This window comes from Pseudorasbora parva, chromosome 5 (genome assembly GCF_024679245.1).
Source record: "Pseudorasbora parva isolate DD20220531a chromosome 5, ASM2467924v1, whole genome shotgun sequence".
Taxonomy (NCBI): domain Eukaryota; kingdom Metazoa; phylum Chordata; class Actinopteri; order Cypriniformes; family Gobionidae; genus Pseudorasbora; species Pseudorasbora parva.
Window position 1 is genome coordinate 32983828 of NC_090176.1, and position 26021 is coordinate 33009848.

The following is a 26021-nucleotide window of genomic DNA, read 5'->3' on the forward strand; positions in this document are numbered from 1 at the left end:
GCTAAACACAATTTCTTGATCTTGCAGGTCACTGTTGCAACTGCGATCCAGACACCCGAATCGGCTCTTTAAAATGCAGAAAGTGCACTTGAATGTATTTTATAACACTTTTATGCTAATTTGATCATCATTTGATGAATTACTGTTGCCATGATCGATAGAAAATGCACGCAAACACTCTTTTAAATAATTTTCTGTTTATGGCTTTGCACGTGCGTTAAAAGCACATTAGGCAAATAGCGTTAACTTTTGTGAATAAGACAACGTACAATAACCCTAATTTACATAAAAAGGAGGTATTTGCCCTGAAAAGAATGACAATGACTTCATTTAAATTCTCTGGGGGCAGGTGCCATGATGCTGGATCGCAGGTGGTTTGTGAATAAGACGCTGGTTTGTGCATTGAACAGCCCAACTGTTTAGTGAATTCACCTCACAGCATCTCCCACCGTACCTTGTACCACGTTATCTGCGTTTTTTCTCCAGACTGAACGTAATCCTGGATATCAGGACAGGAGATGTCTTTACTCTTGCCCAGTTCTCCTTTCTCAGTGTAGCGCAGTTTTGAGTTATAACATCCTGCCGTGTCATTATCGGCAACCAACAGAGTCATAGACACCTTCATACAAAACGTGGAATTCCTGTAACACACACACACACAGAGAATGAGAGAGAGAGAGTATATAAACTGTGCTTTCTGCAATCAGATTAACACATACTCACCAAGAGACACCAAATTTGTTATCTCATAGAGCTTATACACTAAACGAATTATACAAGAATAAAACCTGATCTTATTTGTTATTCAACCATGATAGATGTAATTTGACCACGATGGAACACAATTTGCCTGTTTTCATGTGGGGCTACAAATAATTAGCATTTTACTGATGGAATATGAGAAGTAAATGAATAGAAAATGCTTTATCGAAGGTTTTAAAGGGTCATTTCATACCTTGTTTTTTTTTTATCACTTTACATCTTTCCTGAGGTCCGCTTATAATGTTCATTAATGCTTTTTCACCAGAAAACAAGTCAAAATTATATTATAATTCCACCCTCTCTAAGACCCTTAGAATTAAACTTTTTAATTTTTCTTGAATACTTCTATCAAAGATGTGGAAGTATGGAATGAGACATTTATACAAATTACATTATGTTTTCATACAACGATCATTTATTTATTTATTTAATAAAAAATAGTTTGCATTAAAGTCAAACTAAATGACAGCCCTAAACGCATATTCAGACATTATTCAGACATACACGCCTATACACATGCTCTGCAACTCAGAAACGTTGCATGTCAACACACACTTCTCTACATTGATGTGTGTCTCCATTAAAAGAGCATTAGTGTTTGTTTTGTCGAAAGGCTTTGAGTTTAATAGCTGCTGATAAGATTTGTTGAAATTTGACCTTTTCAGTGTAATGACCTCACACCTCCTACCGGGTTACCATGGTTACTGAGTGCTTGGGGCGGCAACCTGCAATGTACTTGTCTTTCATAAAATAAACAAATTTACCCTCAAAATACTTATAAGCTCTCTCTCTCTCTGCCCTATTAACTGTATACCAAAGACGATTTTTACACGCTCAGTATTCTCAGACACCTGCATATGTCAACAGAGTCTCGTTTTACCGCCCTATAAACCTAAAAAGAATACTAAAATATCTGTCTCCTATCGGTGTGTTGCTGAAAACTATTGTTTATGGTTTAATCAGCTCAAGGACAGTCTCAGAGGAAACACAATAACAACAACAACTCTATTTCCTGTTGCTAACTGGGTTTCTTAATAAAAAAAGCTCTATAGCCCTGTCCTAAACCTATAGCGAGCTGCCTGTTTACTGCCTAGACAGACAGCCTCCTTCTTAGGCAGCATCCTAACTGGACTGAAATCTCATAAGTGACAACTAGTGGTAATTCACTGGCTTCCAGGGGATCCATGTTTGGCTAGTTAATGTAGGCTGTTAATCACTGCTGATAAATGCTATAATCTTAAAGGGTTAGTTCACCCAAAAATGAAATTTATGTCATTAATGACTCACCCTAATGTAAAGACCTTAGTTCATCTTCGTCTTCGATACAGTTTAAGATATTTTATATTTAGTCCGTAAGCAAGTGTATGCACACTATACTGCCCATGTCCAGAAAGGAAATAAAACATCATCAAAGTAGTCCATATGTCACATCAGTTAGTTAGTTAGAATCTCTTGAAGCATCAAAAATACATTTTGGTCCAAAAATCACAAAAACTACGACATTATTCAGCATCGTCTTCGCATTTGTTTTCAAATCTCAAATAAAGATTCAAACGGTCATGAATCAGCGTATTGATTCATGATTCGGATCGCCAATGTCACGTGATTTCAGCAGTTTGACACGCGATCCGAATCATGAATCAATACGCTGATTAATGACCGTTTGAATCTTTATCAGAGGACTGAATACAAACGCGGAAGAGAAGACCATGCTAAATAAAGTCAAAGTTTTTTTGTTATTTTTGGACCAAAATGTATTTTTGATGCTTCAAGAGATTCTAATTAACCAACTGATGTCACATATGGACTACATTGATGATGTTTTTATTCCCTTTCTGGAAATTAGAATGCGCCTACACTTAGATACGCTGCCTGACTAAATATAGAATATCTTAAACTGTGTTCCGAAGATGAACGTAAGGTCATGTAAGGTCTTACAGGTGTGGAAGGACATTAGAGTCATTAATGACATAAATTACATTTTTGGGTGAACTAACCCTTTAATGTGCTGACAAAAACTATTTTTTGTCCCTCAATTGCCACCCATTCAAAAGTAGCAGTGCACACTGACAAAATCATACTGACTAATATATAAATCATCAAAATTGCAGTAAGAAGAAATTTTGAGATTCAACATTATAGCATAGGCTAACATGCAATACTCTTAAGGGCTGATATCACAAAGGACGATAACTATAACAATGACTAACTATCAAGTTTTAATGCTCATTTTGATACTGTAAAAATTGGGAAGTCCACACCACAGCAAGGAACGATATTGCTGGAATCCCTTTCAGAAAGATTTTTCTAGCTGATGAATGATTTAAACAGCCAAACAGGATCCATCTGAGTTTCAAAGCAGCAGACGACATAACTGCAGCGAGCACTTTATGAACACAGCATTATTGTCCGTTGGAGTGGACACTAATATAGTTAGTGTTATAGTTATCATTCTTGTTGTATAAAGCATGCAAAAAGAAAAAAAGGTATTTTAAATTAGATTGGACTTATTTTAACCAATATGTTACACTACGGAATGCAATGTACATACTGTATATTTATTTAAAGAGATAGTGCACTTAAAAATGTTTATTTGCTCACCCTCATGTCATTCTAAGAGAAAGTTTACCAGACAACGATGCCATAAATACAGAAAAGAGCTCCCTTGTATTATTTGCAAACAGACGAAAATGTTGTCAAAATTATACCCATTCACATGAATCCACGTAAACGTCGGTGGCAATCCGACTAAAAACGCTGAATTACGTATGTCAGGCCGGTAGTTTGCGAAGTCACCATGTAAAGAAACACTACGCACCTATACATTGAACACGTAATACTCATGCATTACGTCACCATTTTCACTAATTCTATTTTTGTCATTTACACCGAGACGATAATTTTCAAACACTTGCACTTTGAATCCCATTTTCAAAAATGTGTGTCTTCAGGCCCCCAAAACGCTGCTGTCAAGTACATGAACAGCCAAAACAGTTTTTTAGTTGAAAACAGTGTTGTAAATGGTTTTGTGGAACCTAAAAGACAATATTTTAAAAAGACCATGAACTCCAATGTTATTCACAATTTCTTTGTTCCATAAAAGGAAAAAAGAAAGTCATACAGGTTCAGGAGAACTATACCTTTAAAATGTCTTACAACTGATGATTATTTTCACTGCATTCTGGGATTGTCTTCTTTGCAAAAGATACACTTGATGCTGCTTTAGAAATAATCTTTTGAAAGCCCCTTCACACTGGGAACAGATGTATCTATCAGGTCTTAGTTTAACCAAGTATTTTTTGTGCACAGCATTTTTAAAAAAGTATTACTGTACTGTACTGTACTGTACTGTATGTTTTCTGTACACTCACACGTATACAATGGGAGTGACATTCTGTGATACAAAAGTGAATGAGTAGATTATGTGCTTTGACCTCGAGTCAGTTGGAACCTGAGCAAATGAGGACCCTGGAGAGTTGCCTGACTGTTTAATATGTGTGACAGTGGCCTGCGGCATTATGGGAAAGTGCTGGAGTGTCAGTGTTTGATTGATGGATGACAGAACGTCTCACTGTCCTCTGCCATCGCTCACTTATTTCACTTCTAGTTTAACTCTCTTTGAGAAGATTCAAATACAGACACACAACCCTTACACACACCCTCACACACACACACACACACACACAATACATACAGGCACTAATACGCACAGTAATTTTCTCAGCATGACGCTTTTCTTGAAGGCTTTGAGAGACAATCAAAAAACATCAAAGGAGGAAGTTAAGCATGTTCCCCAAACCGGCTAATGTCCGAAAGGCAGAGTGTGTGCGTGTGTCTCCCTGTGGATTTGCATATTTAAGCGTACGAGTGTTCACGCATACACATGTGCGCACGTCTCGCTATCTCACCTCAGAACGCAGGAGTACAGACCGGCATCCTGCAGCTCAGCAGGCCGAAACCAGATGGCGTCTTCCTCTTTGCTCATGCGTACCCCGTCAAAGGAGATGGGCTCCTCAAAATCGCCATGTCCCAACCCAGAACTCCGGTACCACATCAGACTAAGTCCAATGCTCTGTGCCTGGGTGTAGTTGGCTCTGATATAACCATAAAACAGAGCACACTTTATCCGCACCGGCTCTCCATGTAACACCCGATACTTCAGATAGTCCACGGACCAATCAGTACAGCCGTCCACTGCAGAAAGACAAGAGGACAGAAATATCAGTATCCGCATCTTTAGAATTTTGCAATGTTTCTTTCTTTAACACCCTTTGATGTCACTGGCCGTCCAACAAATAAATTCAAGTAAATCATGAAATAATTTTCTTCATCAGGAGCAATATTTCTTTTCATTGTAAGTTTCATTATATTTTATTGAGCTGAATTATTTAACCCCTTAAGTGTCACTGGCCCACCGGTGGGCCCATTTGCCACTGCATGTTTAAAACAATATATCCTATATTTATCCTTATCTAATGTTGACAAACTATATATCAATCGAAAGCTTACGAACTCAAGATTTATCCTGTGCAAACCGATTTGAAATCGGACCTTGCGTTACCATGGAAACGGTGCTCTAAATTATTCTAGCGGGCTCCTCCCCAAGTGGCGTTGTCATGTTTCATATTTATTTAACATATTTATTTAATTTATAATAAAAACCTTTTCTAATCTTGACAAAACGCATATCGTCGGAAAGGTCTTAGTCTCACGGTTCTATTTCTGCAAACTGTTTTGTGATATTTACACAAAAATATATACATTTGACACAGGAAATTGCATTTAAAAAAATCAATGGAATTTCAATGACACCCGGTGGCTATTTGTGGTACAACGCCTAAACAAAATCTCATGGGAACTTCAATTTTTGTGATATCAACTTCAAATTTGGAACACAAATTGATTAGACATATGGCTTTGATTTGATAGTAATTTTAGAGTCCACATTATTTTGTAACATATATATTTTATATTAAATATTAAATATCTAGTACAGTATATTTGATTTACAGTACATTTAAACTTCCATAACTTTTTTAAACTTAATTTTTTTTAAGTGATTTCACTTGAGCAATACTCTGCTGACTGTCTTCTTTAAAATGAGACCAAACTTATGTCTTTATTCCAAAGCATTCTTGAATTGCAACCATTTAAGTTTGGATAGTTCATTTTCATGTATATTTTGAAAAAGGGGGGTGACACTTAAGGGGTTAATCTATAAACACACATCAGATCCTGTAGTATAAATATAACCACAATGTGATAAAAGTCTATTGAAATGCATATTTTTTGACAGAAAATCTTATAATCATTGAGATGTTAAAGTCAATATGAGTCAGATTTCATTTTAAAGCTTGGTTGCTATAGAGAAGTTAACCCGTGCAAGTAATTATACAGTAACTAATTATGTTTCTTTGTTGTAATTAACTGCTGCGTTTTATAATGTTTTCATATGCAAGTGCGTGTGTGTGTTGAGAGATCGCTGTGCGCATGTGTGTGTGTACACAGGAGATGGCATGAGCTTGTAATAAAAGCAGTTAATTGCTTTTTGAAACTCTGGAGATGAAGAATATAGAGCTATTAAAATCTGATAGGACAGTCAAATAATCTACTGTAGCGTTTAGATCCAAGATATAAAAAAAGAAAACCTAAATAGGCCGCACATTTTACATAATGTGATTTTCAAAGCACCCCTAACAAGACCAACATTTTATTTATGTTCATTACATAATTTGAGATGAAATTGGTGGCCTTGAACAGTGATGATTGATGTGTCTCTTTCAGAATCCACCCCCCCCCCCCCAGTACAAAACCAAAAATAACAAGCTCAAATTGTGACCAATGCTACTGATATAGCAATTCAAAAGCAATACACTTTTTATGCAGGCTATATTGGTATATTGATGTTGAGATTAATTAATAATTAATCAACTACAACCCTCTACGCACACTGGCAATAGAATCACCATTGGCTAGTACATTTTACATTTAGTTTTGTCTAGAGATTGATATACTATATATTAGGCTACACCAAATGTATCAATATATTTGTAAAATAGCACAGCTTTTTAAATATCTGAACATACACTCAAAACATCAGTCAATCAAGCATTAGACTGTTATGATATTATAATAATTAAGCACTATAGTAACACTCGAAAAAAAAATGGTGCTATATAGTACTAAAAGTGGTTCTTTGGCTTTTAATCATAGGGGAACCACTTTAAGTGCTTTATAGCACCAAATTTTAGTGATTCAGTGGTGGTTCTTCAGTGGTTCTTCACCAGTTCTTTGGGATGACTGAGGTGCTTTATAGCACCGTTACCATATACAGAACCTGTTACGCCCCTGTAAGGTTCTTCAGTGGTTCTTCACCAGTTCTTTGGGATGACTGAGGTGCTTTATAGCACCGTTACCATATACAGAACCTGTTACGCCCCTGTAAGGTTCTTCAGTGGTTCTTCACCAGTTCTTTGGGATGACTGAGGTGCTTTATAGCACCGTTACCATATACAGAACCTGTTACGCCCCTGTAAGGTTCTTCAGTGGTTCTTCACCAGTTCTTTGGGATGACTGAGGTGCTTTATAGCACCGTTACCATATACAAAACCTGTTAAGCCCATGTAGGGTTCTTCAGCGGTTCTTCAGTGTTTCTTTGGGGTGATAAAGGTGCTATATAGCACCACTGTCATATAAAGAACCTTTCAAGCCCCTTTAAAGGTTCTTTAAATGCCAAAGAACTACTGTTAGTGCCGTTTAGCTTTTTGGCTTTTAAAGGTGGCATGAACTCTATGTTTTGAAGGGTTTTTTCAGCTTTCTTTTCCTGGACAGGTAAGACATTTCAATGGTTGAATTAGGCTATGTAAAAGCCCACTTGTTCACTTAATTCATACAGTTATGGAGTTTTCTTTTTATCAGTTATTTTGTGCTAGCTATGAGATGGATCAATTCACCTCTACTCCACATTAACTTGTTGGTATATGCCGATTATAAATTAGACTGCACAGAAATGGAAACTGAACTAGCTACAGGTGGCCCTAATACACATTAAACGCAATGGTGATGTTAACATGAACAATATATTAATATAATCGCAATTTATTGCAATGTTTTTTCACATTAGTTAGTCAGAACAAAAGTGGATATTATCTACTTGTTCAGGTGACAGACATTCTTATGTCGGTCATACTTTCAAACAGTAGAGTAGGGCTGGCTGGACGGTATATCGAGTTTGTACAATGTATATATATATATATTTTTAGAGACAATATGGAATGAGGCAATACCGTGTATATTGATATACAATAGATTCATACGAAAGCATCTGAAAAATAGCGGAGTATGCAGAATGAGCTGATGCAAAAATGGGAAAGTGCATGATACAATTTGTCCTCAACATGACACATGCTTTATATTAAGGGCTTCAAAATAACTGGATATATACTATAGTTTGAAGCAGCTTGTCCTGTCAGATGCTCTGAGAGATCAGCTATACTTGAGACTACTACTTGATGACTGACAGATAAATTACTTGCGCTGTTTGATGCGTTTGAAATGTGGTGCTTTCCTCAGTGCATAACTTGCATTTCACTGGTATATTCTCCATCTGTAAATGTTAGGAAGTCATGCAATATGTCTGCTAAACGCAGGGTTCCATGATGAATGACCACCGGCCCTCGCATGCGCGCAAAACAGACGAAGCACACTAGAAAAGGAATGCAATCATAGTAGTACATATTTCTAAAATACTTGTTGTTCAATAAATGTGCCATATGTGGAACTGTAAACCTACAAGTAAATATATTTTTATGAGAGCAACCATTTTAATGGTAATATATAAAAATAACATAATATGCTTTTGTTTTATTTTCATTTTTAGTTTAGTGTATTTAAAAACAAAATTATTCTTTTTGTTTTTAGATTGTTAACTCCCAATTTGCACATAATATATTGTATAGCCTACATTACATTCACATGCGTGGTGAGAAACGCCTTTAGCAAAGCGACAGAGAGTTGTGCACCTTCATTCTAGAGTTTACGGTACGTCTTCAGATGAGCTGAGAAACTCTCACGTTCATTCAAAGTGTTCAGCGAGTGAAAATATATCTATGCTGAACTTATTATTTCTTAGCCTCTAACACACACACTGGCGAGTAAAATCTAAGAATTTATTAGCCAATGGCTAATGATGGTGATGTTATTTAGTCATCCAGAGTGAACATTTACTTGCATTGTAGAGGGTTGAACTAAAACATGCAGGAAAAATCAGTAAACTGTAAATTTTTTTTTTTTTTAAAAAGTGGCATTTGTATTTGACCAGAACCTTAAAATGAACTTGTATTGGTATAAAATCAAACAGTTAGATTTAATTAAAAAATAAAAACATATATTTTTTAAATGATGTATAGCACAAATTCAGTAATATAAATACTAGTGTGATGTCTACATACAACTGTACAAATATACTTTATAATTCAAAAGAATTAGCAATAGGTTAAATGTGTTTAATTGTCTTGAAAATTATCTCACAATGCAAAAAATCTCTTAAAAATAGGCTATATTGTCTTTATGCATTATACAGTATTGTCTTGAGTGTTCCTGAGAATCACCTAACAAAAGGCAAACATCACAGGCTTTTCACACACACACACACACAATTTCTTTTAATTGTTGTGAGAGCATTAAAAACACAAAGGCGTATTATACATCCCCTAACTTATTATTCTTTTCCAGAAAAGAAAAGCTCTTGTCATTGAGCAAAGTCCTCTGTGTTCCTGCTTGACTGCATTGCCCTTGACCAAATTCACAAATGGCTAAATCCGTCTCTGTAATAACTTCCCAATTGTGTTCAAATTAAGTGAAACCCATTACAGAACATTTCCTCCCGATGCGGAGGACAGAAGATCCACTCATTATTTCGCTTTCCGCCGATGCTGAAAGGTATGAAAATAAACAGCATAAACTGTGTGGAAATGCTTAGTGACACACTGCTCATGTACAATATGCACCCCTCAAGACGTTTTCCTTCATGCTGGACTTGGGTGTTCGTCACTTACGAAAATGCAGAGGCAATAGATGGCAGTTTGCTGAATCTTTTAAATAAATATGATAGCAAATAAAAATGATCTGATGACATGCGCATTTTGCCAAATCAATTACATTTAATATGACAATTACATCACCCTTCTCTCCCACACCACTCTCCTTCTTTCTCCATCTCTCACTGTTTTGTCTTACATCTGTCTTGCATCAGTATGCTGTAACTGTACTGTGTGATATGACTCTACTAAACTCGGTTAACCTCTTCAGGTGTCATCATACCCTCCTCTCCATTAGTCCCTTTTCTCCAGCTCGGCCACTGTCCATGGTACTGAAGTCCATCTGTTTCATTTAATTTTCATGTTCTACTGATATCAACATTACTTTTTTATGTTTGAGGTCACAGAGACTTGAATGATGTTCGTGTGAAGAAGTAATAGCAATTTTGATATTAACATTTTTTCTACACTCTAAAAACTAATACTATGATTTACTCAATTTTTTTGGTGAAACATTTTTACACTAAAAAAAATGAGTAAATTTTAAAGCAGTGGAATCAATTATAGACACCATAAGAACTGAGTAAATGTAAGTAAAAAAAATAAGTAGATCTGAGTAACTGCATTTGTTACATTAACAAATTCAATTGAGTAGAAAAAATTGGGTAAAAAGCATTTTAAAAACCAATATTTATGACTAATATGAACTGTTTTTATTTATGAGTATTACTAACTTGTTTGGTATAACTTTAATTTCCTCTAAACCTTTGTAAAATACTCTACAGTCCACACAAACACACTTATACATGAGCTTTATTGTCGACGAGTACAGCAATAACGTTACAGCATATAACAGTTATTAGGCTACTGTTTTGACATGTAAAGAATAACAGTGATTTTACAACATTTAAACTCATGTAACAAACATTTTAGAAGTAAAAATTAAACATTTAAAAGTAATTCAAGTGTAATCAACCGGTCTGTTATCCCATTTCCACCGTATCAGCGCTGTTTCTCGAGCCTGAGACTAACGTTAGCGGTCTGCGGGTGGACTTTGAACTTGAGACCTCTGTCCTGCGTTTCATTCGTAGCTGAAAGATGCTGCGAGGCGCCAGACTCCATAACCTGACAATAAACAAACAGTGCCCAGTTTTAATAAGATTTTATCGTCCAAATTCATTATCTTTACGAATAAAGTTGTGTGTTTTGAGCCACACAGCAGGCGTTTCAAAGACCAACGCCACACTTTAACTTAAAGGGGGGGTGAAATGCTGTTTCATGCATACTGATCTTTTTACACTGTTAAAGACTTGGAATCCCATACTAAACATAGACAAAGTTTCAAAAGTTAAGGTGGACGTTTGATGGGAGTATTTCTTTGTCAAAAATACTACTTCCGGTTAGTCATAAGTTTCGGCAAGTTTTTTGAGATCATGCGTCCCCATTGACGTTAGTGGGGGCGGAATTTCCTTGTATGGGCCTTACGGACAATTCTACCGGAAGAGCGTGAGAGAGAGCGAGGGAGAGAGCGAAAGCAACAGCCTACGCCCATCAAAGCGCTGGTTTGTAGATTGCTGGACAGGTGACAATTACACATAATGTCACCAAAAAAGTGCGTTTTTGGTTGCCAGACCAAGACAGTCTTGCACAGATTCTCCAAAACCCCGCGTTAAGGCAACAGTGGATGTAATTTGCTTTTCCGGATCAGCAACTGAGTTGCGCGAATGTTTATATCTGTTCGCTGCATTTCGGTGCCGACTGTTTCACAAGGCCCAGCTCGACGCCGCATTTTCCCAATCGCCTAATGCTGAAGGATGGAGCAGTCCCAACGTTAGAAGGGTGAGTGAGACTGCTTCAAATGTCTCTACACAAACCACGCGTAAACACACAAACACACGTGCACAACTGCACTTCCCACATGTACACCTTCAAAGACAAAAATACGACGATATAATTCAAGTATAAATATGTAAATAACACAAGCCGCTAAGCATATTATATAGTTAGTGTATAACTTGTAACTTACCACATACAGACGTCCTGCTCTAGTCGTTTTTGCTGCTGCTCCTGTTCAACTGCAGCCTCTGGGTCTGATTCCGGATCATAGATGTATGGCTGTATCTGATTAAAAGCCATATTTTTATTTTGAATAAAGTTTTTTTCCCGCTGTTAGGGATGACGGACTCGACTCAACACACAGCGCGCTGCTGCACACGTCATTATTTAGCTCCGCTCACACGACACGCCCCCACCCGCTCGGCTTTTTTCGGAAAGACTCGGAACAGCGCATCTTTCTTATATAATTATTAAAAAAATAAAGACTTTTCGGAGATATGCAGGATGCAATGCTACTCTATAGGTACTCAAGATTGACATGACACTGACTGAAACTGAGTGTTTCACCCCCCCTTTAAGGTGACTCACACTGTCCCTGTATGTTGTTTTGAATTAAATAAAATGCCTTTTAGCACAGTAATGATTATATAGATTAAAAAAAAAAACATACAAACCTGAATTTCAGAGGAAATGTCCCAATTCTGCGACGCTGAGAAGAAGAAACTGCTCTGGTGACTGAGGAGAATTCAAATATCCGCACTCACTCAGTCAACCGTCGAGCTGTCGTCACGTCAGAGGGTGGGGGAGGGGCGCATTGTTTTAATCGAGTAAATTTCCTCAATTTCCTCAGTGTGTGTTAAATATTAATAATCTTGATTTTAATTAAGTAATATTTGTGGTTCTTGAAACAGATCGGTTTAATTCTCCATTCTCAAATATTTTGAAATAAATTTCACAAATGTATTAAGTATATTTAAAATAAAGAATTGGTTATTTGAATACTAAATTATTTTAGTGAAAAAAACTTAAATATAACTATACATTTTAGACAAAATTAACTGTTGGATTTTTAGTCAATTATTTTGGTATGTTTAACTAAAACCATCAAGTAAATGATATTGAGAGATTTTATTAAGTTAATAAAGTTAATTATTACTGTGATATTTACTAAGCCACTGAATTATTTTTTAGAGTGTACTAGCAATTCTTTAAATCTGTTCAAAATCACCCTTATTTACTTTGTTAGCAAACAACTGGCCTTAGGGTGAACATTTAATCCGTGAACAATCAATCAAGTTAAAGGGATAGTTCACCCAAAAATGAAATTGATGTCATTAATAACTCACCCTAATGTTGTTCCACACCCATAAGACCTCTGTTCATCTTCAGACACAGTTTAAGATATTTTATATTTTAGTCCCAGAGCATATGCAGTCCATGCACACTATACTGTCCATGTCCAGAAAGGGAATAAAAACATCATCAAAGTAGTCCATATGTGACATCAGTGGGTTGATTAGAATCTCTTGAAGTATCGAAAATACATTTTGGTGCAAAAATAACAAAAACTACATCAGTCTTCTCTTCTGCATCTGTTTTCAAACCTCAAATAAAGATTCAAACGCCCATGAATCAGTGAATCGATCAATGATTCGGATCGCCAATGTCGCGTGACATCAGCAGTTTGGATCACGTGTCAAACTGCCAAACTGCTGAAATCACAGATGAAATATTCAAATAGAAAAAAAATATAAATTTTAAATGGTAAAAATATTTCAAAATAATACTGTGTTTTATGTATTTTGGATTAAATAAATGAAGTGACTTGAGAGAAGAGACTTGTTTCAAAAACATTTAAAAAACTCTTACTGTCCTCACAATTTTGACTGGTAGTGTGTGTGTGTATATATATATATATATATATATATATATATATATATATATATATATATATATATATATATATATATATATATATATATATATATATATATATATATATATATATATACATATATATATATATATATATATATATATATATATATATATATATATATAATTCTATTTTATTATTAGAAAAACGCCTATCCATTTGTTTTAATTAGCTAAAAATAGCTTAAAAATAATTAGCTTAAAAATAATTAATTAATTAATATTGTAGATATCTCTCAATGAATCCTTAAATTAATCAAAAGTGACAATGAAGACATTTTAAATGTTACAAAACATTTCTCTTTAAAATAAATTATGTTTCTGCTTTCTACTCCTCAAATAATGTATACAGTTAAAAATAAAATCACATTAGAACGATTTCTAAAGGATCATGTGACACTAAAGTCTGGAGTAATGACTGCTGAAAATGTAGTATTTTAAAATGTTTTTACTTAGATAGTTAGTGGGCCATGAGAAGTGCGCATGATTGCTAAATGTGTGTAACAGTTGTGTTCAGTTAGTTTCATTTTCATGGGCGTTTATTCCTCAGTTACCTGTTTCTATTAGTTGTGGCTAGTTAACAAATTAGCACCATTGGGAATGGTGTGCACTGATGAACTGTTCACAATATGACCAGGAACTTGCATCAAAAAAGTAGACGGGGTCAATTTTCATTTTATGTTTAATTAAAGTGTATTTTTCAAGCTATTAAGATATTACTGTATATTTTTTATTGCCTTGAGTTCTCATAGACCCCAAACAGAACATGAGGGTTAAATCTTAGGGGCTGTGACACATCACGCTAATAACACAGTCAAAGAGAGATGAGGCAATTACATAGTCATATTAAACCTGAACGCACTGACCCAATAAACTACGGGGTACGTACCCATACACTCAGGCCTGTGGCTCTCAAATGCACACATGCAAAAACACACAGTTAGCTTTGGTCGGCTGCACATTACGCAACGATTTCCAGATGTATGAGGGTTGAGATATATAGAGACAAGCTTCCACTCTAATATCAGGTGTGCTTTAAACGGCTCCCCACCGCTATAAGAAACTCTGACCTTTTTATGCAAGCAAAGGGGGGGAAGCAAGAGAAGCAATGAGAAAGAGAGATGTTTCATCCAGCAAAGATATTTCTTTGCCCAAGCGATGCTAACAAGCCAAGCTTCCCTGAGGCATTCTGGGTAACAGATAAAAGAAACGAAATGGAATCAAACTGGAATCAACTGCATTATTTTTTCCCTTCCACCTTTTTCTCCCTCTCTGAACGCTCATATCACTCGCACACCTGAAACCTGGTTCTTTCCCCCAATGCCTCTTTCTCCTACATTCACTTCACAGATGTATCCCATCATGCTTGGTTCCTCTGCATGTACATGTTTTTCGCTCCCCTCTCCCTCTGCATTCCCCATTCTCTTTTCATCCTCTCATCTACCCCCACCCCATCTATCTATCTTGTTTTTCACTGCTAAATGAACGATAACGAGGTCGGTTGTCTCTGGGGTGAGGTCCCTTATGTAAGCCTATAAAACATTCACATGTTCTCAATCCTGCGCAACCTACTGCACTAAAATAGTCAGAGAAAAACAGGAGGTTGAGAAAACGAATGAGAAGTTGATTGAACACTCCCTCTCTTTCTCTCGCTCTATACACTCCCCTTCCTTCCCATTGTGTAAGATAAAACAACCAGCTTGCAAATCATTAAGATTTTGGATGCATTTCATGCAAATTACATCTGAATCCCTCTACGCACACTCACACAATCCTATCTCAGGTCTCTGTAGCAGTGCACTTTCCTCTCTCTCAAGCTCCGTGTGACAGGGCTGCATTCACATTGCGGCTGAATGTGGCACAAATATGATTTTTCTTCTCATGTGTGACACCGATCGTTGTTTTTTTGGAATGATGGTGTATATTACATTAGCCACATTATAGTTACACATGTTCAACTGTGCATTAACGCAAATATCTAATCAGCCAATCACATAGCAGTAACTCAATGCATTTAGGCATGTAGGCATGGTCAAGACAATTTGCTGAAGTTCAAACTCAGCAACAGAATGGGAAAGAAAGGTGATTTAAGTGACTTTAAATGTCATGGCATGCACTCTTAAAAAAATGGGTGCTATTTGGCACTAAAAGTGGTTCTTGGCTTGTAATCATAGGGGAACCACTTTTGGTGCCAAATAGCACCATATCTTTAAAGAAGCTCTACAGCACCTTTGTTAAATGGTGCTATGTAGAACCCATAAGAGGTACCATATCGCATTTTATTTCTTCCTCAATAATGGTGCTAAACGGCATTAACAGTAGTTTTTTGGCATTTAAATAACCTTTAAAGGTGTTTCAAAGGTTCTTTATACGACAGTGGTGCTATATAGCACCTTTATCACCCCAAAGAACCGCTGAAGAACTGCTGAAGAACCCTACATGGGCTTAACAGGTTTTGTATATGGTAGCGGTGCTATAAAGCACCTCAGTCATCCCAAAGAACTGATGAAGAACCACTGAAGAACCACCACTGAATCACCAAAATTTGGTGCTATAAAGCACTTAAAGTGGTTCCCCCATGATTAAAAGCCAAAGAACCACTTTTAGTACTATATAGCACCATTTTTTTTAGAGTGTGGTTGTTTGTGCCAGACAGCCTGGTCTGAGTAGTTCAGAAACTGCTGATCTACTGGGATTTCCATGCACAACCATCTCTAGGATTTACAGAGAATGAATCGCAAAAGAGAAAATACCCAATAAGTGGCGGTTTTGTGGGTGAAAATGCCTTGTTGATTCCAGAGGTCAGAGGAGAATGGCCAGACAGGTTTGAGCTGATAGAAAGGCAACAGAAACTCAAATAACCACTTGTCCCCACTGAATGCATAACACACTGAACCTTGAAGCAGATGGGTTACAGCAGCAGAGGAACAAACTGGATGCCACTCTTTTCAGCTAAGAACATGGAACTGAGGCTACAATTCTCAAAGGCTCGCCAAAATTGGACAATGTAAGCTTCAGTTAATCGGCAAAGAAAGACCTAGCCTGGACCAGAGCTTAATTTTTGGTGCAGAAAGCCAAAGCTTTTGATAGAATTTAAGGACATTTTGTTTCATTTTGGTAATAACTGTCAAACTCACTGTGAATGTTTGTTGCATTTCTTGTTAAAGGTAACTTATGAAGTACTAAAGAAGAGGCTAGGCAAATTAAGGTTGTTCACTTTTTTCCAAACAAGGGAAGGGGGTGAGAGGGCTGATGTATGTGTGTGTGTGTGTGTGTGTGTGTGTGTGTGTGTGTGTATGTAGATACTAAATATATAATTTAGTCATTAATACTATTAATGACCAAATGATGTTGTTTACAGGGGTGTTTAAAATGTTTATACAATGAAATGCTTTGTAGATTGATGTCTGCTTTCCCTAATACCACCCGTCATCAACTAGCTGCAGTGAGCAGTAAATGATGGTTATACAATGCTGTGATATACTACTTAAAAGCAGTTGGCTATTTGAAAATGCATAAGCCTTTCGATTTGTTCTGCCTCAGATACCCGTTTCAATAGGAAATATGTCAAAACAAGAAAGAAAATTGTGTTTCTTAAACCATTTCATGGAGTCTTTAATGGCAGTATAAGTTAAGGGCTTCTTTGAAACCGTGAAAACATTTTAGGGAAGTTGAATCATGGCTTTGGCCTTGAGACAGATATTAGATTTTTAGTCCAGTTGAGTTTTTGCTCTTCAAGAGAGCCATTAGTAAAAATTTGCCATTTGTAATGAGGAATTTAAACATTAAAACGCTTTGTTTATTAAAATGAAATTGAATACAGAGAGATTAGTGTTCCCTCACTGTGTGCTTACTCTAAGAGGTTTTTGTTTGTTTGTGTGTGTCCCCTAAGTAAGGTACTAATGATCACTTGACAGTTTAAGACGGCAACTGTCTTGAGCAATCCCATGTCGGTGTGCACACAAATGTGAGTCAATCACCCGAACCTCAATGAGTTTAAAGCTTGTAGCTGCCGCAAAAAGGTTGTCTGGCTTTTTTCTGTGTGAGATGTGTTCAGCAGAAAGACTGAGAGGCTGCGTGCTTAGCGATCCGACCACTGGGGAGTGTCACTGGCCAAGATTACTGCTAATCCACCATGATCCAACGCCTCGACACACACACCAACAATAACCTCTCTATGCATACACATCAAATAACAATCACCTCGCTCTGCAGAAGACCCTCAAACAGTTACACATTAGTCCCTTTTACACATAGTCTTTACTGGTAAATTACCATTAAGGTATGGGCCCTGTCATACACCCGGCGCAATACGTGGCAGGCAAGTGTTTTTTTCTAGTTTTAGCCTCACGCAGTTATCCTTTTCACGTGTAGCGCCATGTTGTTTAAATAGCAAATGCACTCGCGCCCATCTGTTCGCCCATGGGCTTGCTGGTCTGAAAACGAGGTGTGTTCAGGCACATTGTTAGCGCTTTGCTATTTTGCGGCAACTGAAAACGACTGCGCCATTGACCAACATATGCAGTATACGCAGTATTTTTTGCATTATTTAAAGGGCACGCTAGTAATATGCGTCTATAGGCGGGTCCACAACATGTATACACTCTGCTTGTTACAAAACATTGTTATAAAACATTCCTCTCTGGAGAAGCTTGAATTCTCTCTGAATTCCACCATTTAAATAGCGAATCCGCCATGATGCAAGTGCAACTGGCTTTTATAGGGAATGGGTGATGAGACTCTGACTAGTTTATTGCACGTTACACCCAAAACACACATGACTTATTAAGAGACTAGATACAACCCTTTTGGACCATTCCATTTTTTTCCACCATTAAACTCCAAGTGCAGCTGTACCATACGCTTTAGACCATGCAGTCAGATCATTAAAATAAGGCCTCATGTGTGAGTGTGAGTGTGAGTGTGAGTGTGAGTGTGAGTGTGAGTGGGATCCCCCCCCCCCAAAATAAAACCTTTAAATTAAAAATGTTTTTATCGATTGTGGAAATTAACAGTATAAGAGCTAGTAACATTGCCAGTAAACTACCTGCTTTTGAACAGTTTTTCTTTATAAATATGCACTAGATTGACATCTTTGACCACTCTGCAGCGTCTCACAGCTTTTCACAGAGTAGGGCAAAGAACAGAAATCTATAATAAAAGGCACTTCACCAGAACAAAACGTTAAAATATACAGTGTTTAAGCCACAACACTTAAATATTAAATATGTTAACATACATCCAACAATACAAGAAAGACAAGTTTGCATACAGTATAGAGTAACCCACAGGCCTTACATCAGCAGAAGATAACCAGAAGTTCATCTCCTAAAACAGGGTGAAAAGGCTGGTTTAAACTATTTTAAGCTCAAATAACTAATTTATTTGAAAGAAAATGCAAATAAGCACCTTACATTTAGTCTTTTAAACCCTATAAAACATAATTCTCCATAGAATTATGTTGTAACTGCATACTCAAGTTTCATTTTTTATTTTAGGAACTGAGAGATAAGTCTAAATGAATTTATGTGGTATCCAACAGCATCTCAGCGATTCTGTCAATAGCACTTAACTTCTATTGAATCCATAAGATTACCCTTTCCTTAAAAAAAAAAAAAAGAACTGCTGACATTTCCATTAATTAAATCATGATGACATACAGCATGTACTGTGCAAACTTCTAGTCAGTACAAAATGCAGTTCTAGGGCTGACCTGTGCATGTGCATTTGTGTGTGTGTGTGTGTGTGTTTATGTGTGTGCGTGCACATGTATGTACAAGGGTGAGCGAGAGGTTTTAAGGAAGAGGAGGATTTGGAAATGTGTGGCTTGCAGACTCGTGTGTAATTCGACGCAGTATCGATCATGCTACAGGACTGTCAGGTCAAGGAATTCCGCCTCCACACACCACAAATGCAAAAGACATAAACAAAGCACATGGGCCTCTAGTGAGATGCGTGTGGTTTAATGTTTTAAATGCTGCCCAGATGCTCTGCGCATAAAGGAAGGATATTAAATAAATAAAATGGAAAGAGGATGAATAATCCTGTTAAAGATCAAACAACTCCCTCTCCTTCTCTCCCCTCTACAGTCCTCATGGGAAATATAATGCACACACACACAAATGAAAGAGCATATAGAACCAAATGACAGTGGTATTCCCTGGTCACAACAATGCATGACTGCATTTACCTGTGAGGAAAGATTAAAGGAGGAAGAGGACAACAAATGTGAAGGAAAAAAAAAACATGTGGATGTTGCCATTACTGATAATGCTGACTAGATTTTAATGGCATAAGCTTGAATCACTATTTATATTGCTTATACTTGTATGGCTCTGTTCTAAACTATTAAACTCTATTATTATTAAACAAATTATTAAACTTTGGCACGTAACATATATTGCACCATATGTTTTACATGAATTATGCAGATTATTGAAGAGGTCCACTATTACCTAATATTTTTCCAAGCGACTGTGATTATGAATTAACATATTAATAAAAAATAAAAATAAAAAACACATAGATTTACAATAAAGGAAGGTAATATGCTTAGTCATATCTAGAGACCAGGACATAGTATAGAGACTAAACACCGTATAGAGACTAAACACCTAGTAAATGATCCAGAACCCCCTAGCAACACCATAGCAACCACTCTGAACCCCATAGTGACTGCATCACAATGCAAAAGAACACTCAAAAAAACCTCAGCAACTGAATAGTAATGCCCTGCCATGCACATGCAACATGGATGGAAAAATCTGGCTTGTTATAATATTACATCTGAACTGTTGTTGAGAGGATGCATGAGAGTAAATGAATTAAATGCATTACAAATAAAATATAGGAGTAGATAAAGAGAGATAATCTTACTTGATAATCATATTTGCTTTGATAGGCATCATCTCTCTGTGCACTTGTTTCTTAAGTTTGAGGGAATCACTCATCTTCAAGGGAGAGTGTGTGTGTGTGTGTGTGTGTGTGTGTGTGTGTGTGTGTGTGTGTGTGTGTGTGGATGGAGGTGGAGAATTAGTTTAAGTGGGTTTCTGTTGCTTAGATAAGAACCTTGTTAAAATGCTTCACTACAGAGTTTCCATAACTACAGACGCAATTCCAAGCAAAGAGGTCATGATTAGCACATCAGATTAGTGTTTCGCCCTAGTATAAAAATGGCTACATGTAAGAAAAAGAAACTAGAATGCAACAAAATGTATTCTTAAAGGAATATGTTATGTAAAATGAATAATTCTGTTATCAATTACTTATCAACGTCATTCCAAGCCTAAATGATTGTTTTTCTTCATTGCATCACACACACAAAAAAATATGTTTAGAATAATATCCATGCTGCTATAATTATATTCATAATATTCACATTACTCATACAATAAAAGGCAAACTTTTTGAGCCTTTGATCTCTAAAAATGATAAAACAAGGGCAGGAAGCTATATTATAAAGCTATATTTTAGGTCTTCTGAAGAAGTGATAGCATTGTGAACAGTAAAAAATGTATCACTTTGCTATTTCTACCTGATCTAACCCTTTAATGCAGTTTTAAATATTTGACAAATATTTTTAAATAACTTTTTTATATCAAAGTTGTTTAAGTGATGTTACATATACTATTTAACTTTTAACATTTTGTGATAAGACTCCTGAAACAAGTGTGTGAGGAAAAGATAAAAAAAAGATGTTATTCAAAATTGTGACGCTGGTCACTGTCTGCAAGAGCATATTGGAAATCCTGCAGAATCACTTTGTCCTTCAGAAAAAAGAAGAAGAAAAAAATTCATACAGGTCGGGAACAACATTAACAATACATTTTAGGCAGCAGCTTTTAGGTGAAAATAGAGAAACTGTAAAAAACTAGCAGGATTTTCATTGTAAAAAGTGTAAATAGCAGTTAGATGCTATTTAAATAATATAAATAGTGGCCAATAGCTACTATTTACATCCCAGTGTTGTTGTACATTAAACAGGATGCAACGATAACAGTATAAATTATTTATTAAAATTACTGTTAACACTTTAGTATGGGGAACACATATTCACTATTAACAACAACTTTTGCCTTAATAAACTCCTAATTTACTACTTATTAATAGTTAGTAAGGTCGCTTTTGTAGCATTTACGTTTAGGTATTGGATAGCATTAAGGGATCATGCAGAATAAGGAATTAATATGTGCTTTATAAGTACTAATAAACAGCCAATATCCTAGTAATATGCATGCTAATAAGCAACTAGTTAATATTTAATAACTGAACCTTAAAAAAAGAGTTACAAAAAATTTGAAAATTTTTGATATATACCCTAACCCGAAACACCAATTTCCACTTTATTCCTCAAATAAACGCCTTTCTGATCTGATATGTGATAAGAAAAGGGAGTAGAGTGACTTTGGCCAAAGGCAGATTTGAACCCAGGTCGATTTGCCTATTGCTAGCGTCGACAATCCAGCGTCTTCCATAATTTTGTCTGGCTCAACCAGATGTCAGAGGGCGGAGTTTGTGTAAAAAGCCTCTGCCAGCAAGCCGGGCTCTCTGTTAATTGTATTTCTGAGAAGTATTCTTTAATACAGTGTTTCCCAACCCGGGTGCCGTCTGACGTGAGCAGGAGTGCCGTGCCGGTACGCACATGCACCGCGGTTCATCTCACATCTGATGACACATCTTTAATATGGGTTGTAACTTGAAAATAATGCTTTATGTATGTTTCTGTCAATGGATAAACATGCTGGTTTCTCAGTATTCACTAAAACAACGATAATAAAAGAAAAACATGGGCAAAATGGTCTTTCTTTGTAAAAAAATGTCAATGCATGCGAGTGATGCTGTATTTTCGAATATGACAGTCATTTTCGCTGTCATCACCCGGATGTAGAGCCAGAAGACGCGAATGAGAGCTTGTGCGCTCTGTGAGAAGATTTGTCTCTGTGCACTTGCCCCAAAGCGTGCACACGTCTCACAGAGCGCAAATATTAAGTTCTCTTTTCAATCTTGCGCTTGAACAGACAAACTAACACAAAAAGTATGTCAACATGTCCATCATGATGAGAATCCAAGCAGACATAGTCTGAATATGGCTTAAGTGAACTTTATACCGTCGAGAAAGACGACGCATATCCCTGCATTAGGTCTTAAAGGGGCAGTAGCCTTTACTGCTGTCTGTTTTATGTCAAACAAAAGATAAGGACATCCCTCACTGCTCTTGATTGAATAGCTTTTGTAAGTTTAATAAGGATTCATTTTTAATTTAAACAGTTAAATATGCAGTTATTTTACATTTGATTACTTTATCCCATTTCTCTACTTAAAAACGAATGTTAGACCTACCTGAAAAAACTGAAAAGCATTGTTTATTTTATTAGTATCTTTGCTCAACAGTATTTATTTGTGCTAGTGCTTGTATTTCAGTTATTTATTCTTATTTTCTTTATTTTAATTTGACAGTAGTCTTTTTTTCCTGAAAATAGCAAATACCAAACCGTACTGAAACCGTGAACTTAAAACAGTGATACAAACTGAACCATGAGCAATCTGTACTGTTACCCCCCTAGTGTAATGTATGTGAGGGGGTGCCACAAAATTTTGACAATTTTCAAAGGGTGCCATGACTGAAAAAGGTTGGGAAACACTTTAATAGAATGGAATTACTACTGCTTTAATAGAATGGAATTTGCATAAATTTATTTGAAACGAGGACAACAGAAACAAAATAATTTTGATTGATGTATATGGACAAATGAGACACCCATGTATGATAGTAGCTTTTTCAATAGCCTATCATAGTATTTAAGAATAAGAACAATCATCAGACTCGACTGAACAAAACACCTCTATCATGGTCACTTGGGATTAATACTTGTTATGGAATTTGTTTTCCTCTGCAGCCATCATCCTTGAATTTACATAATTGCGTAATTCAACATCTAACGGAAAAGAAAGAGAAAGCACAGGTCTAGTTTTATGCCTCGTTTCCTCATTAATTCACCCTTAAATTGGCCCTAACTAGGTCTGAATAAATATTCGTCCTCCGAAGATATTCTGTAATCAATTATGAAATATGCTAATCGACTGCTGTTGGCCTTGAGTTATCATGTTACTGTCACTAATTGTAGGTCACCTCATCCCTGGAGTTCTCCTAACATTCACTCTCCGTCTTTGTCACTCTTACTCTCTCCTCCTGTCTCTCTCGCTCGCTCTCTTTCAACCAGAAGGCAGTCCTCCTCTGTGATATTAACGTGAAATGCCCGACCACTGGAGTCAATTACAGTAATATTAAATTAACCATTGTATCTCATTTAATTCAAATGTTCTGCTTTAACAAAGAGCCATTTAAGGATATGGAGTATATCTTGCTCTTACTTAAACTGGAACATCTTAATAAGACTTACTAAGGCCTGTGATCAAAAGCAATAAAGCAGAAGTACGCCACACGCTGTCATCCTGCCACAGGTGGGCTAGTTCTGAATTCGAAAGACTTGCCGGATTCCAGAGGGTCTCAAACTAAATAAACCAATTTGAAGTGTTGCGGTAAAATAGCAAGAGCTTCAGAACATTACAGACTTCAGTAAAAAATTGCTTTTCAGCCATAATTACGATCAATTCACAGCATTCAGAAATACAAGAGTAGGGAAGAAAAACCAAAGAGTCTGAATGCACTGCAAGTCCTGTTTTCCATTAAATGAGAGAACGAGAATTTCAAAGATGAAACAGTTATTTGTAATTGAGAGATAAGGTATATAATCATGCTCGGAGGAATCTAAAATTCATTTTGACAATCTCGATTGGCTCTTTCTACGCAAAGGCCCATTAACAGCCATTCTTTTAAGAGGAAACTCAAATTTGGTTTCTAATTTCCCTTTTCCTGCTTGAATTTGAACCGCTAATTTCTCTCTCTGATATTGAGGGCAAACGCTAGTCGGTATTTAGTGCAACAGTAAATGGCTGTTTGCTTTAGACACTGAGAGCAACTGCACCCCAGTAAAACTGTCATGTTGACTTTGAGTTACCACTGCTCTCTCAGACACTTTGTGTCTTAGTGTGTGTGTGTTTACGTGTGTGTGTTTGTGCTGGCTTGACGCCATGCAAATCCAATCACCCAGACCCATAAAGTGTGCATTTCCATTTCCTACTGCTCTCTGTAGAGACAGAAAGAGAGAGAGCGAGAGGAAGAGGAGGAACGGGGCTCCTTTGCTTTTGCTTTGCTCCTTTGCTTCGCGTGCTTTATGGTTATAGCTGTTTTGAGTAGGTATATTCATATAAACTCATTATGTACCCCATATTTCTAAGCTGATGTGTTTTGGGCCAAACAAGTTATTTTAATCTCCCACAATGCACTGCTGCTCTTATTTACTGTTCCCATGGAGTCTTACCACTCTCCCGGATCAGCGATCGCAAAAAATCACTTTGTCCGCCTCTAATTTGTCTTAGTCAGAATGCATCGGGCAAATTGAGGACATTTCCATGGCGACACACCATGCCGACCGAGCGCCTTCCTCCCCGCCCCTTGTTTTGACCTTTCCTCGACCGCGCACTGACCTTTCCGAGTTTCCGCTAACCTCGAGCAGGTCTCTGTTGGACAATGGCATGACTGTTCGTCCCTGATCTTTTCCCATACCTCTCATCTGCTCACCTCCGCCTCTGGCTTGCCATGGCGACGGAGGTCGAGCAGGTTCGCTGGTCGAGCAGGTGGCCTCTTAACCAATGAGAGAGAGCGATTTTCTCACAGCTCGGAAGGGAATAATGGAAAAATTCCTTCAGTCGACTAAGATGGAGAAAAGAGGGATTGAAGTCTTTTCTGTCGTTAGAGGCCTTTCATTGGCTTTCAAAAAGAGAGAGGGTCCGCGGGTCACAGTAACATGACAGCAAGAGAAAAGAGAGAGACCTGAGAGAGAGAACTGAAACAAAATGGGAATAAAGAGAGAAAATCCTGAGGCCAGAGCATGGGCTAATCCATCATTAGCATTTAAAAAACAGACATAGATTGAGAGCGAGCGAGAGAAACTATAGTGTGCTTAATGAGACAGGAAGAACTGACACTTTGAGCGTGCTTGCATGCGTTTGTGCATGTCAGAGTTGCGCTGATTCGTTTTATTAGGAATTTCTGCTGTTTATAATGTCAAACTTTAACATTCACTGTATAAACGCACAGATCTACTTCATTATACTTTCAGACGCAAACCTCTCTTGCTCACACATTCTATATCACCCCATAGCCATTAAAATTTCCCCTCATTAAAAAATGTTTAACTTGTAAAAAAAAGTATGGTTGTCAAACAGGGTTGCCAACTTTTGAGTTTAGCTTGGAGTGAGAATTATGGAAGAAAAGAAATTAACAAACACAAAAGCCTTACGTCACAGTTGAGTGTATTGTGATTGACAAACATTTCGGAACTAAACAGAATCGCTTTAAAGGGTTACTTCAGCGATTAGCATATGGCT

General features: G+C 36.8%; 1 protein-coding gene across 3 annotated transcripts in view; it reads right to left on the bottom strand.

Annotated features, from left to right (window-relative positions):
- il1rapl1a (interleukin 1 receptor accessory protein-like 1a) overlaps window positions 1-26021 on the bottom strand; it is a 153722-nt gene that overhangs the window by 44428 nt on the left and 83273 nt on the right. For all 3 annotated transcript variants that reach the window (XM_067443930.1, XM_067443929.1, XM_067443931.1), the window contains 2 exons: window positions 4671-4956; window positions 455-641 (listed from right to left, as the gene is read on the bottom strand). In XM_067443930.1, the coding sequence (XP_067300031.1) occupies window positions 455-641; window positions 4671-4956 (473 nt within the window). The remainder of the gene's footprint in view (window positions 1-454; window positions 642-4670; window positions 4957-26021) is intronic.